The sequence below is a fragment of the Lytechinus variegatus genome, chromosome 1, assembly GCF_018143015.1.
Source record: "Lytechinus variegatus isolate NC3 chromosome 1, Lvar_3.0, whole genome shotgun sequence".
Lineage (NCBI taxonomy): Eukaryota > Metazoa > Echinodermata > Echinoidea > Temnopleuroida > Toxopneustidae > Lytechinus > Lytechinus variegatus.
Window position 1 is genome coordinate 15,587,105 of NC_054740.1, and position 18,062 is coordinate 15,605,166.

The following is an 18,062-nucleotide window of genomic DNA, read 5'->3' on the forward strand; positions in this document are numbered from 1 at the left end:
GTCTAAAGATACTGCAGATTCAGATTCTATGTTAGAATTAAACCCCCTACCATGTGTAGCAATCATTTTCGCTCACCACTTCTCATTTTCATAAAAATGGCGTAACGGACATGACAATTCGCGTAACGGACATGACGCCTTGTATATGGCAAATGGCAGCATTCACAAAAACAAAATATTAGGCTCAGTGTCACAGACTGAGGTCAGTCTCAATTGTTTGAGGATAGCTGAATGTAATATTTCCTAGAATCTGCATGTCATTCAAGCTATTTTTAGATGTTGGTGAATGATGAAAGTTCAGCTCTTGTTCTGGTAGATTTTTCTGAGAATTAACGGTATGCCACATAATATTAGGATAAGATGCAGCTAGATCTGGCAACGTACTCAGATCACAATCTGCATTATTTGTGTTTGAACAAACATTTGATTATGTTAGGTTTCTGCACTGACAGTTTGGAGCATGATGAAACTCAAACTTGTGAATTCATGATCATTGATGATATTACTTCAAAGTATCTGACTTTCACCAACCTCTACATGTACTTCAGTGATGGCATGGGCTCACATTTAAAAGCAAGTTTGTATTCGGATATCTGTGTTACATGATGTACAAGTAGCTCTATGAATCCATGAATCTACAGTGGCACTTCTTTGCAGTATCACAAAGCAAAGAGGCCGTGGAAAGAATGTGGCGCGATCAATAAATTATGTCATCACAGTATTTTTGGTCAGCCATAATCACGATTTGAATGATGTATCTTCAATTGTACACAAGCAGCGCGGACAATACAACAAAATTAGATACAGCCACATTTGTCAGCAAGCAAGATCATAAGATTTAGAACATCCAAGATTTGATGAAAGGATGATTATACTCAGGATGATAGTTATTTTGAATGAAAAAAATCTCAGAAGCTATTTACAAACATTCCGATTACCGTTCAACTCATACATAATCGATAATGAAAGACCGGTTTCCAGGTACTGCTATTAAATTTTTATTAAAATACTTTTTAATACCATTTTTTGTAATCTTAAAACTCACATTAATACTAGTACATGTTCTTTATCATAAAGTACTTCCATCATATGTTCTTCTTGGATTTATATAGGTCTGGTACATTTTGTTTTCTTCTCACGAAAAATGAGATTTGGTCTTCTCAGTGTGCCGTAGTGGTATGATAAACATTGTATTCAATATAAAATTGTCACTTTAATAAGCTATAGCTATTGAATTAATGATACCTGCTAATAATATCTACATATTTTTCTTTAGAGTGTTAGTAAAGGTACTTTGCTGTTACGTAATTACATTCATTATTCATATTTCTTTCATTTTCAAACTAAGAAGTGCTGATGGAGTTCACTTCGTAAGGGTGTCATGTCCGTTACGGTAGTATATTATCAAATATTAGGGCATGAATAAAAAATAATCTTTTCTATCAACTTTTTCTCCTTTAATTGGGTGTGGTGGATGGTAGTAACTGGAAAATACTCATTAACTGTTGTTAACCGGTGTAAAATAAATTTTTCTAATTTTTTTTTTTTTAAATATTGTACAAAAAGACCCCCTCTCAAATTGCAAAATAATAGGAGATATTACAGATTACCAGTTATGATATGTGTCTCTAACCTCTAGCCTTAACATGTAAGCAATTAGACTTGTACCACATCTTGTAATAAAATAATTATTTTCGCTTACAAAAAGTGGACGAAACTGTCATGTCCGTTACGCTTCGTGTGTCATGTCCGTTACGCTACATTTTGAGCTAGGAATACAGAATGCACTGCAAAACTGTTGTTAAACACCATTTTATGGATAGAACATGATCTTAAGGTTAAATTAACACCAACGTCAGGTGCATGCAATATAAGAATTCACAGGAATTTTGATAAGCAATAGGAGGTAAAAATGCTTCGTCCATTTCGTGTCATGTCCGTTACGCTCACAAAGAGTGCAATTTCTCCGCAACTGTTCAATGAAACGATTTGAAATTTTATGTGTATGTAACTGATACTTAAATGTGTCTGATAAGCTTAGTAACAATTATCAAAAGACTGCTAATTCTAATGTATAAACCTCTGAATTACAAAAATTTGTCTGAATGTCATGTCCGTTACGCTGGAATTGACCATATGTTAATTATTGGTATGATATTGACAAAATATGTTAAAATCAATGATGATATTTTATTTCTTCACCTTTAAAAACTCTTCCAAAGATACCATGAAATTTCACTCTAGTCCCACACACTGATATTCATGTTAGTAAAGTGTTTACCAGTTACATGATTTCTTCCAATCTTCAGTTACAGCATGCAAACACATGAAAAGAAATTAAGCTTAATCAGTTTACAAATAAAAGACTAAACCTTTATGCTAATGAATAGGTATCTGTTTAGGCATTTTATGATTCAGCAATATATATCATATACATATATATACATGTATATATTTTGATGATAAAAGTGAAGACTTTACTACTATGAATATATATGATATATATTGCCGAACATCAAAATGAATATATATTGATGAACATCAAAATGCCTAAACAGATACCTATTCATGAGCATAAAGGTTTAATCTTTTATTTGTGAACTGATTAAGCTTAATTTCTTTTCATGTGCTTGCATACTGTAACTTAAGATTGGAAGAAATCATGTAACTGGTAAACACTTTACTAACATGAATATCAGTGTGTGGGACTAGAGTGAAATTTCATGGTATCTTTGGAAGAGTTTTTAAAGGTGAAGAAATAAAATATCATCATTGATTTTAACATATTTTGTCAATATCATACCAATAATTAACATACACGAAAATCAAGGTAAAAAATTATTTGTCCGGGGGTCAAACTCAAGGTCAAAGTGAAGGTCAAAGGTCATGACCTTATAAATTGCTCCAATACATTATTCGATGCATGTTTTGGATTCCTCTCTGAATTTCCTATCAAATGGTACCAGTTTCATGAAAATTGGTCAACACGTAACGACGCAGTGGCCATTGAAAGTTGAAGGTCATGCCCATTTTTGTCAAAACAAGGAGAAAAGGGCGGGCCGTAGCGCGAGAACCGACGGACCGATTGGATTAATTTTTTTTGTTTTGTGCTTGGGCCATGTTGAATTTTATGTATACCAAATTACAACGAATTCTGAGACGGTCGGGTGCAACCACTGGGTGAATCCAGATGGAATGACCCGCATGCTAAATGGCGAATCGTGATTGGCTGTCAAGTAAACAAGTTAGGCTTAGTACCAGCCGTATATTGAAGCGAAGCAACTACAATAATGCAAGGGTTTTGAAATAAATTATTTGCTTACCAGTCATCAGGTTTCTCTGCATCTGGATCATCAATGAGTTCTGGTTCATCTTCAAGCCATCCATCAGGTTGTACTGCAGTCTCATCAATGATCTCTTTAGGCTCATCTTCATCCCAATCATCAGGCTTTTCTGCACCAGGCTCTGGGATCCTAGATAATTCACAGATGGAGAGGAATGCATGATGAGATGATTTACCCTAGTGATCCCTATACATATGGCCGATATGCTCTAAGTCTACAAAATTTGTTCAAAGTTGTGTGGACAAACATATTAAATCCTAATGATTCTATTATGCACAATTTGTGACAATTTAATTTTGCTCAAAGTAAAAAGGTTTGGATTGGTCCACAGTTTGTGACAGCCAGGGGCCCGTTGCATAAAACTTTTTTTCTAACCTGAGATTTCTAAGGTTGAAAACTCGGGTACCGTAGATTTCTCAGGTTGGCTACCTGAGATTGAAAAATCGATTGCATAAAGACTTTGGAAAACTCAGGTTGGTAACCAGAGTTTTATTAACCACGAATATTCGTGAACGAGGATGCGCACTGAAATTTGGGTAAAAAATAATTGCGCCCGTGTAAACTTGCGATTGTCTGCTAGCAACGTCAACGAAATGGCTTCACCAAATGAGGTAATTTATTTTTAAAAATACGTTATTTTTGTTCATTGTATCATGAAATACAGTTTTTGAAGTAATAACTATTAGATTCATCCATTCTGCTGAAAATATGTATCATTTTATCCCCGGCTAATCATCACGGCGCGGTGGTTTTCGCCCAAACAAATCCAATTGTAGCTGATGCTCACACCGTAGTTTAGCGGAGTAATGGTGCCCCTCTCCGCCGGAGCTCTGGCGTAGAGGTGGCCGTGTATGGAAGGGATGCAGTTTGTTAGTAGTAGTAGACGTTCGATGTCGTAACGGCCGAATTTTTAACTTAGGTCTTTATCTGTTTATAGTTTTATAAATTCTTGATGATACTATGATTTCAGATACTGTTTATTTATAATATCGATATTCTATGTCTGACCAATTCATGCTCAGCAGAGAGTGAGTCAGAGTCAGAGTAGACTTGAGCCTGAGGAATGAGGTCGATCACGAAATAAGACATGATTCATTTTCAGTTCAAAATGTCAATTTCATCATGTATCGAAACCAAATTGAATTTGTGTTGTAATCATCCAATGTAGACTCCACATTGCTATAACATTGTCCTTAGACTTGTTGCCAATGGTTGGCTTATTATTTTTTTTTAATCTTTGGGGGATAAATGCTCACTTGTGTTTACACTCAACTAAGATAATATTACACTGTCATTTGTATTCTAATGTATTTATTCATCATATGACTAGGCTTTAATTAGTCTAAAGTAGGTTGTATTCTTTTAATTATATTTTTTGAATTAGGAAGAGTCTGTGGAACACCAGATCTGGGTCAATATCATATTTTACCGATGGTTGGCCTCACAAAAATTAGACCAAGAGCATCAGTCTCTGTATTTTGGTTGTTCCGCTGAAGTAGCTGCGTTGGCTCACTCACCAATAGGGCCTACATATTATTATACAAATTAAAATCAGGACAAAACCCGTCCTCCGAATTGCCGACGAGATTACACATGCAGGCTCGCACTAACACACTACTACTACGGTACTAAAGACTTCCCCAACAGTTTGCTCATTTAAGAAATCTCAACCATGTAACCTCCAGATTATTATTATTATTATTTTCAACCTCCATAATTTTATTTTCAATTCTAGCTGGGGGTGGGGGTGCATATGGAAGTTAACATCTTATAATCAAAACCTCCCCCTCTCCTTGACATATATAGACCGAAAATTACAAAGTAATTGATCAGTTACATAATTAATTACATTTTTATAATATTTTTGTTGATGTAGACTTAGATCTACTTGTAATTGAAATTTTTAAAGGAGAAGTAGATCTACTAGGCCGGGGGGGGGGGGGGGACTTTCATTGACAAGTAGATTTAAAGAAAAATTATCATTCTTAAAGGGGAAGTTCACCCTGACAAAATGTTTATTGTAAAAATAGCAGAAAAAATAAAAAATATTCCCAAAGGTTTGAGAAAAAATCATCAAGTGATTAAAAAGTTATTAGAATTTCAATAATTTGATTTGTGACGTCATATGCGAGCAGCATTCCTACATAGCAAATGGTAAAAAATCAATGAAAAGTTATTTTCTCAGAAAATTGTTTTCACTCTACCTTTTGTATATCAATAGGCAAATCATTTCACACCCGATCATGAATAGAAAACAAAATTAAGGCATCAGGAACCATACAAAATTTGAATTTCATGTATTTTATATTACATAACACATGGGGCAGCTGCTCGTTTATGACGTCACAAATCCAAAACTTTGAACTCTAATAACTTTTTTTACTCTTTAACAGATTTTCCTCAAACCTTCACCAATATATTTTACTATTTTTTCTGCTATTTTTACAACAAAGTTTTCTTCTGGGTGAACTTCCCCTTTAATGTTTTTGTGATTTAATTTCATGGTCATATTTCAGTGTTACTTTTGTTTTGGGGGTTTCTTAAAATAAAATTTTTCTTCATTGCAGAAAACGCCAACCAAACGAAAGCGTGAAAATATGACAGAGCAGCATATCCAAATTCTGTGCGCATATGTCAGGGAAAAGAGGTCTGTGCTCTTCGGAAAGCCTTTGTCTCCCACTGATAGGGTAAGGTATTTACCTTTTTCTTCTAGAAATATGAAGCAGGCACAGATCTAGCCAGAATTAAACACAATACTATTTGTGGCCATATTTTTATCACAATCTGCACTCTTCAAAACTTACATAAAAGGTAATCAAGTATGAATTGTTGTTTTGGACAGCCCTCAAGGGACAAAATTATACTCACTATTTTCTCTAGAATATCGAGAGACATTAAAAGTCAATATTCAATGACTATTTTCGCAACATAACAATATTTACCATGAACTAATTATGCAAAGCCTCAATATTCTGATATTTTGAGGTTGTTGACCTTAAGGTAGTTTACCTCTAGAGGTCAGCAGAGGTGAAATCTGACTGACATCATTTTAAAATGAAGCTTATAGCAAGATAAAACACTAGCATGGGCGGCGGAAGCAGGGGGACGTGTCCCCCCCTTAAATTTGAAGTGGGGGATGGCCCCCACAAAATATTTTGTTGATAACCTTTCTTTTTTGCTTGTCAATTTTGTTTCCTGCGTTCCCCCATAAATTCACACAGGCCCCCCTGAAATGTTTGTGGTCCCCCTAACATTTAAGTTGATGACCTTATTCAGTTGATCCACTTCTAAAATTTAGGTTGATAACTTTTTTTTTTGGGGGGGGGGCTTGTCAAATTTTTACTTTTATCCATCCCAAAATTTCAAGTGGACCTCCCCTAATTTTTGTTTTTATTTATGCGTTAGTCATAATTTGTAACAGTTTTATGACCGAATTGAGTAATGCAGGTGAGACTGCAAGAGGCATTCCACTTGTTTTTTTTTTATTGTACAAGTGTATGGTGTGTTGTTTCCTGCAATGCCAATGTAATAAATTTCAAATGCTTGAAAATGACAATACATTTTCCTCCTTTGTTAAATGCAGGTCTCTGATCAGCGCAAACAAGCTTGGGAAAATATTGCTAAGCAGCTTTCAGCGACCGGATGCCCCAGGAGTGGGGATGACGTGCGTAAGGCATGGTCCGACCTAAAGAAAAGGGCCAAAAAATATGAGGATGATAAGAAGAAGACTGGTAAGCCTACCTTTCTCGTAACAAATGGAAGAAGACATTTTTACTCCAATCGTTAAAGGGTGTAATGAGTCTTGTCGGTCCAAGGGGGGGATGGGGTAGGATGGTGTTGTTATGGTCCCCTTAGATCTTGACTGTGGATCTCAACAAAAAATTACATATTATTTAGAATTTGTGTGCTTATTAAATGTAATTAAATCATGTTGCTCTAATTACTAGAAGTTCATATAATTTTAATTATGGTGGTTAATATTTTTTGTAACATTCCTGAACAATTTTACTTGAAAAAAATTCTAGTATGAAATTGATTTTTCTTTTTATGACCACAGATCTTGAACTCATCCTGCAAAAGGTGGTTTTGTGGCATTTCCCCCAAAGATTATGGAAAATATACTTTTCAACTCTTAAAACCTTGATATAAGTTTGCTAGACTGTAGACAGGCTAGAGATCCAATTTGGTCTCATTTTAAGGCTTAATTCCGCTTAATAAGCGGAATATTCCAGCACTCTAAACAATGTATTTTGAATTTAATAGTCGTAATTAATGATAACTATTTTTGAAAAACTTGAATTTCCTTGTATAATTAACACTAAAAATTATTGCAGAGGAACTGTTTACTCATATATTTTATTTTGTTGGGTAGGGAGGGGTGTATTAGGCATGATATTGATAAATGCATACCTTTTTTCGTACAGGCGGAGGCTCCTACAGGTTCAAGCCTATGTTGGAAGAGGTACTACTCACCATATCGGACAAAGCCTTACATGGCATAAAAGGGCAAAATAGTGAGACTGGGGCAACTCAACCAGTAAGTATTAATTATTTATGGGTAGTTGGAAAGTTAGTTGCAAAGTGGAAGTAAAATGTTCAACCTATGTTAGCTTAGCTTTTTGTTATCAACGTTGATTTCTAAAACAAGGTTAAGTTATGAAATGATGTAACTTTTAAAGTAAATTGATCTATTTCATGCAACATGGACATGAGGGTTATCAAGGCGTTCCACTTTTGGGAGGAAAGATATCCTGTGCGTTGTTCTTATCAAGTCTACCTCCAAAAATATGAATGCATAATTGCTGAGAAATGAGCAAAATAATCACAGAATTCCATGAAATGTCGCCATTTTTTTGAAGCAATATTAATACAGTGTCCCACATAATGCTTTTCTGTGTTAATGATCACCAGAATTGTCAATTACGAGCTAAGATTTAAAGATTTTACAAGGATAAGTATACATTAATGTACCAGATCTAGATCTAAGATAATATTGTGACAATTAACCTTGATTTCAGAGTCTTTCTCATGAAATAATTGTTTGCTGCAACTACTGACTTTTACCTTTAAACATCTCACCATAGTATGATTATGTAGTTTTACATTGTTTTAATATTCATTTCTAATTTATCGTATCCATATAGTGCTCACAAAACACAGAGGCATGCAACCTTCTGCACCAGATGGGACAGGTGGAAGACGACGATGTGGAGAGATTGGGAGATGGAGAGGAAGATCTGGATCAAGATCAAGATCAAGAAAATCCCCCCCAAAAAAAAAGAAATTTGGTATCACAAGGAAATTTGTATCAAGAGATGCTTCTGAGGAATCAAGAAGCAATGCTGGAGACCCAACAAGGCATTCTAGCGACCCTCAATGCCATGTTGGGGGTCCTTCAAGAATATGTGAGCAAACATGATTGATTTTTTTTTCTAAAAAGGAAGACTGTTTTCACAAAATATTGCTAAAATTGAAACTTCATTAACTTTGTTATTTCTTATCCGATTTCCATGAAATTTTTGGCACTTTGCTCTGTGAATTCTACTCTATGTATTTATATAAATATTTTCAGCCCGGACCATCCTTTCAACTAGATAACAAAAGATTTTTTTTTCTTCTTGGTAGAATTGCTTCTTGGTTCTTCATTAGCATCTCTTGGTACACATTTATCCTGCAAAAAAATCCACTCATGCTGCTATAGACTACTGAAGTAATGACATTACATTTATTTTTGCATTTCATTGTCTTTTATACAATATTTTGGTAGAGCATGATGGAAACTCACAAAAACCCAAATTTTGTTGGAATCGGTCCATGGGGGCCCTAATATGAACTCAAAAATATGTAACTAGCCCCATTGAAGTCAATGTATTATTTATTTGTCTGTTTCCTAACATTTAGAAGTAGGTCAATAATAATTTGACTTCAATAGGATTAATTGTGTATTATGTCATACCTTGAGGCCCGCATGGACAGATTCTCACCAAATTTGGGCTGTGGGGGTTACCATCATGCTCTACCAAATTATTGTATCAACAAGTGGAATGCCTCTGGCAGTCTCACCTGCATCACGCGATTCAATATAGCAGCAGTGCTGACCTTGAAAACTACTATAAAATAATTATTCACAAAAACACCATTCATGTAATGATACAATACTATGTTCAATGGCATTTGACTTTTGTCATGTGACCTGCAACTCGCATGAGATGTTTAGTGATACTTGGTTACTCTTTTTTACTAAGTTTCATGAATCAGATCCATAAACATTCAAAGTTATGGTAATTCAACAGATTCCCTCAATTTGGCCAAAGTTCATTACCCTAAATGACCTTTGATCTTGGTCATGTGAACTGAAACTAAGGCAGGATGTTCAGTAATGCTTGATTAACTTTATGGCAAACCTTCGGTTAAGATTTGGTGTTGACGCTGCCGCCGTCAGAAAAGCGGCGCCTATAAAAAAAACCAGAAAAACAATGAAATGCTACAAGGGAATTTTTATGATGTCATAGGGTTACTCTGTAATGCTAGTACTGTATGATTCATCTCGTATTCTGATCCATCTCATACTCTGATCCATCTCAAAAGCATTTTTTAGATGATAAGCAATACAGAACCACCATTCAGATGAATGAACTTTTTATTGATAGAAGAAAAAAGTGCTTCGCATCTGATCATTGATGACATGCCATAGTCCATACTGACACCACTAATAACCATTTCGGCAACACAACTGAGGAAACAAGCAAAATTAGTCATGTTGGTTGGATCAGTCAATTACTGTTCCTGATGGGAAATTAATATATTCATTACTACCATTTTTCCTTCCTCGAACTTTTGGGACAAATTAAAAGACTCCACATTTATCCAGTCATGAGGACATTTTAGATCAAATTGTGTTTTATATTGCATATGAAAGTTCCCAGCATTAAAAAAAAATAATTTCAAATATTCCAAAAAAAATATTTGAAGTTCAGTATAATGCCAATAATACTAAATTCATTATACTGCAAAATGGTCAGTGTAAAGTCAAAATAATTGCAGCCAACAATGTCATTCTCTTTTTTAATGCATTTGCTTCTAGAGGGAGGCTCAAGATTGGCTGGAATTTCTATTCTAAATTTCCATCACTGTAGCAAACTTTGATCTGTAAAATTTTGTAGGTTTGGATGTTTATTTCAATTGCTATTCCAAATCTTTGAAAATTGGATTATAAAGGATCTAATATATTGCACTCAGCATAAAGGGTAAATATTGGTATTCTAATATGAATATATGCAATAGTGACACCTCAATTCCAGAATAGAAAAGTGAACTCTAGGTGAAATAAGTATCGATAATGTCCCTCCTAGTAGCTGCTCCTTCTCCTACAGGATCATAAGCTTGGTCAATGGGTGGTAATTCAACATCTTCTTCCCCTCCTTCATGGTAATTTGGCTCCCTGAGATCCTTGCTTACATTGTGCAGAACGCAACATGCAACTATTACATCACATGCTCTTTCAGGGGATAGTTGGAGGCCAGACGCAATGAGGCATCTTAGTTTATTCTTTAACTGGCCGTTGACCATCTCGATGACGACCCGGGTTCGGCAATGAGCTCTGAAACCATTGGATATAAGATATGTGATAAAATTTGTTTGAGATTTTATTGGGGAAACTAAACTCAATAAACCCAAGCCAAGTTTATCCATCAAATGTCAGACCTTGCCTAATAACTTGTATTCATATTAATATATTTCAAGTGTATTTATACAAAATATATTATTTATTACCATGCAATCAACTACATGCATCATACATTCATATTACTTTTTGATTAACTGACCCAAGGCTTTAAATGTCAGACCTTGCCATAGAACTTTTTATTGATATTGATATATTCAAATGTATTTATGCAACATATATTATTACCATGCAATTGACTAGGGGGAAGTATATCTTTCTCAGGGAATTGAACATTATATTATTCCTAATGACAAGCAATAGTTTTATTCAAGTATTGTTGCAAATACATTTGGAGCAAATGTATTTATTATTGTGTATATACTTTGAAATTAATTTTTGGTGTATGCTGTTTCTATTATTGAATGAGCACCGAAATTGGTTGTAAAAAATACTTAAATAAAATATTTATTTGACATTTCACCTGTTGTATCTCCTTTCAGCTTCTGTGTGTGGATCTCTCACAGGCGTCATGAGCCATCTTTCCAAACGATAACCTGAATCCCCCAACAAGATTCCCTGAAGTTCACCATTAGCGAATCGCTGTCCAATTGCACTGTTCTGTAGTATTTTCATGAAATGGAAAAAAGAGGGGGCAACAAATTAATGTTTGTGATTGACTTGGTTAAACGTAGTGAAAATGAAATGATAAAAACAATATATAATTAGATGAAGAAAAAATCGATACTGAGAAATGTGTACGAAATGTTATTAATTACTATAAAAGATATTTGTATATCTTAATGTACAATTATCTATTAGGAATCAATTTAAGATATATATGTATGTTAATTGTAGAAATTATGAAAAGTTTTAAAACAGATTGCATGACAGCAATCCAGGAATTTTAAAGGGTTTTAAATTGAAATGATGAACAGCATCGTTACAGGAATTTGCATACAATTCAACAGTGTAACACTCAAATGTAACATACCCTCAATATCCTACTGTCATGGGTGCTACCAGGCCACCTGGCGACAACATTCGTGATCTTGTATTGGGTATTGCAAATCAACTGAACATTTATTGAATGCCTTCCTTTTCTATTGACATAGATGTACTCCTCTTCTCCTAGAGGTGCTCCGTGGAGATTAACATGAGTTCCATCGATCGCCCCAACAATATTCGGAAATCCTGCAACCTCAAAAAAGGAAACTTGGGTGTCTCTCACTTTCTCCAGAGTTTCAGGGAACTTGATAACCTGTCATAAAAAATAAAAAATTTCTTGCATAAAAACACTGTCATCTCATGAAAAAATATAAAATGTGATTAATAATAGGAACATGGAGAGGCAGAGCTTCTTGTCTGAGGTCATTTACGCCCCACCCCCCCAAGAAAAAAAGAAAATGAGGTAGAGAGGAAATTACAGAAAGGAAGGGGGCATAAAATGAACTGAGAAATAGAGATAAAAAGCGAAGGAACGTTCAAAAGGAAATGGGGAAAGGGGAGAGAAATAATTGAAGGTAATGAACAAAATCAAAAGAGAGGAGAAGGGAAATGGGTAGAAAATAAGGGCAGAAAGAGATCTAAATATAGAAGGGATTGAAAAGGATAATTAAAGGAATTCGGAAGGAGGCATGAAGAGAATGGAAGGGGGTAAGTAAGAAAACAAAGTGTGAAAAAATAAAAATATAGGAGAAAGAAAGTGATGGGGCATATATACAGGCAGGGCGCGCAAAGCAAAATTGAAAATTTGGCGGGGGGCACAGGGGAAAAACAGAACACCTATTAAGAAAATAGCACATCTACCATGTATGTTGTAGTAGGGTATTGAGCAAACAAATGATAAATAGGGGGGAAGACATGGCATAAGAGCAAAAAATCTTTAAAGCTAGAAGCGAACAAGCAAATTTTGACAGTTGTTTTAAAAAAATCTAATTTCTGATAGAGTTTGACATAATATTTTGAGAACAATATCATATTTAACCGCTTTTCTTTGCTTTCTTCTTTCGTTTTCTTGGTCTTGAACATTATTTTGGTGGTCCATGGAGGTATTTTTTTGTTGGGGCGGGGTGAAGAAAAGAAAGGATGCTAACTGCAAATACGTTACATTAAAACACTGGAAATTTGAAAAAATTAAAAAAGAAGGTGCATTTAAGCAAAAGTAAATAAGGGTATATTCAAATGGGGCATTTGATCAAGGTGCATAGGGGCCAATATTAATACATGCTACTAGAACTTCACTACAAAAAAGGGCAACTAAAACGGGCTTAAGAAGAGTTTAAAAAGATTTTTTATATTTAAAAATACACTTAGAAGGGATAAGAACGATAATTGAGGAAAATTATGGGCGCTAAAAGAGCAAGAAAGGAAACGAGAATTTATAAGGCAAGAAAGGGACGCTCTTTAATACATAAAACGAATGCATTTGGAAGGGGTCATTTTTCTTGGGCAAAAAGGGGCCAATTTTTAGTGCTTCAAAAAGCGTGTGTGTGTGGGTGGGGGACACTGAACCCCCCCCCCCCCCCGGAAGGCCGGGGCGCAATATCAAATGAAAGGGAAATTAAAGGGAAAATGTAATAAGTGAGGTTGGGAAGAGAAACAAATTGCAAGAAAAGAGAACAGTTGAAGAAAAGGGAAGCAGGGGGGGGGGCACTACCTCTGATGAGTCACAATTCATGCAGGTGACGTCCCCCCAACCCCCATTTGAGAAGCAAAGTGAATAATTTTTAATGTAAAAATGCAGTGAAAACAGACATATTTCCAGCTCTTTTGAACCTGAAGACCCTTTTTTTTTATTCTCAATTTTTTTTCTGGCCGGTAAGAATTAAATCCTCGAGTTGGGGGTTGAAGACCTTTTTTTTCTTGGTTGTGAATTTTTTTGCAGATGAGATCTCCATCCAAATATTTGCCCCCCTTTTGGAAAATCCTAGGTACGCCAGGGGTTGGGAGTCAAGGGACTGCTTTTGCTCATGGGCGAGAGCGTGGGTTTCATTAAAAAAACCAGGGTTTAAAAAATCATATTTTCCTCACAATTTTCTGAGAAACGAATACATGGGAATTAAAAGAATGGAAAAAGTAACGCACAATATATTTTACCCTTTTATTAGGAAGGGATGGAAATTGTGTGTTCATTAATTGTTTTGATCGACCATTTATAAATAGATCGATTATTTTGTAATATAATTTTTATGATCTTAATGGTAAGTCAAATTTTATCAAATTCAGCATTCCATAGAAAACAAACTCGCAAACAACAACAAAACGAGATATACACAACGAACATCGATCGGTTGTACGCTTCGCATGTATGTGTGAGTGGTCATCGATCAGTCATAGAAGTGTTTTCGGAGTAGGTTGTCTGCGTACGTACGGTATGGCATTATAAATGAAAATAGTAAGTAAATTTAGAAGTATATTGACATAAATTGACCGGTGTTACCTGGTCTTTTAACGTCTTATGGGGTGGCTGCTCTGATACAATACTGTAGTCGATCGACTGACTGAATGACAGTGCGTATCGTCTCGTAATATTTGTAATGCCCAACGCGCATTTGCACGTGCGGGACTGGGTTTGGGATAATTGATAACGATAATCAACGCACAAGCATTTATTTCTCGTTCAGCCCGTCTTAAGAACCCCCAAATCTCTTCAAAAACTTCGTAAGTCACAAACAACATATCCCTACATGTTGAAATAGATTGTTTTTTTATTCCTCCTTCTTAACTGGTTCTAGAAAATAAGGGTTTAGTAGTCTAGAACTGAGGTATAACTTTGTTTTGACAGACAGTTTTGACTGTAAATGAGTACCGGTACCGGTAGGTAAGCAATTAAGATTCATGATACATGGGCAATGCAATGGTAATACGTTGAATGTATTGAATTAAAAAAAGGATTGTTATTACTCTATTGATTACTTACCTCATCTTTCAGTTCACATAGGGCTAGGGTTACTCTCCGAATGGTTCGTGATGCTGTACTCAGGTGCACCCCATGGATGCACCGTGTGTCATCCATGACACTACCTGTCGCGTAATATCGTAGACTTAAAAAAACTTGCAGGGATGGGGAAAGTGCGCGATTCCTCCTCGTTCTGTGCTCCAGCCTATCACTTATCATATCTATGATGTGCAGACATCCCTGCCTTGTAAATCTATACAACTTGAACATTTGCTGATCATCGTAAACGTCGAGCGGATGGTGCCGATCGCGGAAAACCCTTTCCCGTCTGAGTGCAGCGATTTGCAGAGCATGCAGTACAGCAGCCATCTTTAAATCTGTGCTCATAAATTCTCTGGTTAACTAAACACCAACTTCAGAGCTAAGGTAAAATTAACCGGAGTTTCTATGGAAAAGAACCGGAGGTAACCGGAAAAAAATCCGGTTATTCTTTATGCAACAGACAAACTACGGTTAATTATTTTTTACCGGAGTTTTCACTCTAACCGGAGATTTTTACCGGAGAAAACTCCGGTTAGAGTTTTATGCAACGGGCCCCTGGTGATAAAAAAAACCAGGGTGGATAAGAGTGCAAAAAAAAAAAAACCACTTTCATCATCATCGTCATCATCGTCATCATCACCATCATCATCATCGTCATCATCGTCATCATCATCATCACACCATCACCACCACCTTCATCATCATTATTTCATAAGCCTGTATTCTTACTTCTTTCTGTCATCCCAGTCTGATGGTTTCTTGTCATCTGGATCCTCGATCTCAGCAGGTGGATTTACTGGTGGACTGAAATATTTAAAAAAAAAACATGTAAAAATGAACAAATTTGAATAAATTCTAATTAGATGTTTGACCCTCCACTGTACATTCAGGGCCAAGATATATCAAGTAAGCATTATAACAAATTGGGAAAGACAGATGGAAGCAAAACTTGGAAAACACAATTGCTGTGGTAGGCAACATTCATCAATGGAGCAATTAAAACAAATGAGGATTTAAATAGGAGTGGGCTATACATGGGTCAAAAATACTTTTTTTGTAATTTCAATATGGGAACATTTTTTTTTATTCCTTGTAATGTATCTCAACATGAAATGACAATTTTTTTTTCTCGGGTCCGAGAAAAAAGTGTGCCGGGCCAAAATCCAAAATGGCCGCCAAACCCCCCCAAAATCACAGTTTTGGCCACAACTTCTTTATTTTGTGGTCTTTTTCTTTGGTTTTGGTGTCTATTCATATGTGTTTGGGGGCAGGCAATTTGTTTTTCCTATAATTAGTACTTTTAAACCATTATTTGTAGAGTTAAAAGGTAATTATACCTAAATTTTCCAATTTTTATAGCCTTTTTTCAGCCAAAAAGTAGGTTTTATTTTCCTGGGGTTCTTGGATATTAGATGGTACGAGGTCAACAATAGGAAGCAGATTCATAGAGCTATACCGCTTTTATTCCTCTGCTATGAGTATTACGGATATTTGTGAAATATATCTTATTGAATAAAAAAAATGTTAATTATCCATAGGGGCTATACAGTATACAATGTACTGTACATACCGCACTGCATAAATGCATTGGCCACCATGACAAGGCCTGTATATTAAACTATAGTGTTATACATACACGTGTAGAAATGAGCTCTTAGGTTTAGAATTGGATGCCTCAGAAATTGAAGATATGTTTTGTCTCAGAAACTGAGGACAAGTTTTGTCAAATATGCTAATTCAGGGGGCGGAGAAAGGTAATTAACCCCACATCATGGCATTTACACTGTAGCTATTCTGGGCCCAGTTCCATAAAAATTTACCATTATGTTAACTTTACTTAATGGTAACTTGCATGGATTCCTTGGTTCTGATTGGCTGTTGATCAACGTTACCATTATAGTTACCTGACCCCATAAACATAGGCCAGTTAGACACCACAACCAGGTAAAAAAAAGCCTCCAAATGAAGAAGATACATGTTGGCTAGATATGTGATGTACGTATATGATATGTGATATTTTTATGTGCAATTTACGTTGCTGGTTTCATCATGTACATCAGCTGACAAGCAATCAAATTCACAATCTAATTTTAAACCTTAGGAGCTTATTTCTATGACACTATAGTTTATATACAGGCCTTGTCATATGTCATGGTGGTCAATGCATGGATATATGCAGTGTAGTATGTACAGTAACAGTACATTGTATATAGCCCCTATGGATAATTAACATTTTTTATTTAATAAGATATATTTCACACATATCCGTGAAACCCATGGTAGAGGAATAAAAGCGGTATAGCACTATGAAGCTGCTTGTTATTGTTGACCTCGTACCATCTAATATCCAAGAACTCCAGGACGATAAAACCTACATTTGGTTGAAAAAAGACTATAAAAAATGGAAAATTTAGGTATAATTACCTTTTAACTCTACAAATAGTGGTTTAAAAGTGCTAATTATAGGAAAAACAAATTGCCTGCCCCCAAAAACATATGAATAGACACCAAAACCAGAGAAAAAGACCACCAAATAAAGAAGTTGTGGCCAAAACTGTGATTTTGGGGGGTTTTGGCGGCCATTTTGGATTTTGGCTCGGCACACTTTTTTCTCGGACCCGAGACAAAAAATATTGTCATTTCATGTTGAGATAAGGTAAAAGGAACACAAAAAAACTGTTCCCACAGTAAAACCAAAAATCACCCATTTATAGCCCACTCCTAATTTAAATTTATAAATATCATCTCTGTATTACAAACCTAATATTATTGTATCATTTACAAATTAGTAAAAATAAATTTGGGGAATTTCATGGGACATTTTCTACACAATCATCTTTATCATTGGATAGGAAAGCACAGAATTTAAATGCTGAAAATACACTTGTCGCTTGGAAGATCACTGATCTATGTTAGCTGCAAGTAACCCAGGTGTAGCTGGTTGATACGATTCATTCCTTCAATGCAACACTTGATATTGCACTTGCCGAAGCTGGGGTAATGATATCCCAAATTATTTAGAAAGCAAGGAAACCTTGTAAGCATTGTGTAACATATCCAAAGTAGGAACAGTATGTTGTGACAGAAGTCAGACTATGATCATTAAATCTTC

At 35.4% G+C, this 18,062-nt stretch overlaps 2 protein-coding genes across 2 annotated transcripts in view; one reads left to right on the forward strand and one right to left on the reverse strand.

Annotated features, from left to right (window-relative positions):
* LOC121407138 (calnexin-like) overlaps positions 1-18,062 on the reverse strand; it is a 41,023-nt gene that overhangs the window by 11,756 nt on the left and 11,205 nt on the right. The window contains exons 10-11 of the mRNA XM_041598078.1: positions 15,680-15,754; positions 3,324-3,473 (exon numbers count right to left, since the gene is read on the reverse strand). Of these exons, the coding sequence (XP_041454012.1) occupies positions 3,324-3,473; positions 15,680-15,754 (225 nt within the window). The remainder of the gene's footprint in view (positions 1-3,323; positions 3,474-15,679; positions 15,755-18,062) is intronic.
* LOC121407147 lies at positions 3,708-8,768 on the forward strand. The gene is made up of 5 exons (XM_041598090.1): positions 3,708-3,955; positions 5,912-6,031; positions 6,928-7,075; positions 7,769-7,881; positions 8,489-8,768. The coding sequence occupies exons 1-5, from the start codon at positions 3,863-3,865 to the stop codon at positions 8,765-8,767; spliced, it is 753 nt and encodes a 250-aa protein (XP_041454024.1). The 5' UTR covers positions 3,708-3,862; the 3' UTR covers position 8,768.

Excerpts from the sequence above, each read along its gene's own strand:
- LOC121407147 (XM_041598090.1), top strand. The coding sequence starts at position 3,863 with ATGCGCACTGAAATTTGGGTAAAAAATAATTGCGCCCGTGTAAACTTG. Across the intron at positions 6,032-6,927 it reads CTTTGTCTCCCACTGATAGG|GTCTCTGATCAGCGCAAACA; the intron begins GTAAGGTATTTA and ends TGTTAAATGCAG. Across the intron at positions 7,882-8,488 it reads AGACTGGGGCAACTCAACCA|TGCTCACAAAACACAGAGGC; the intron begins GTAAGTATTAAT and ends GTATCCATATAG.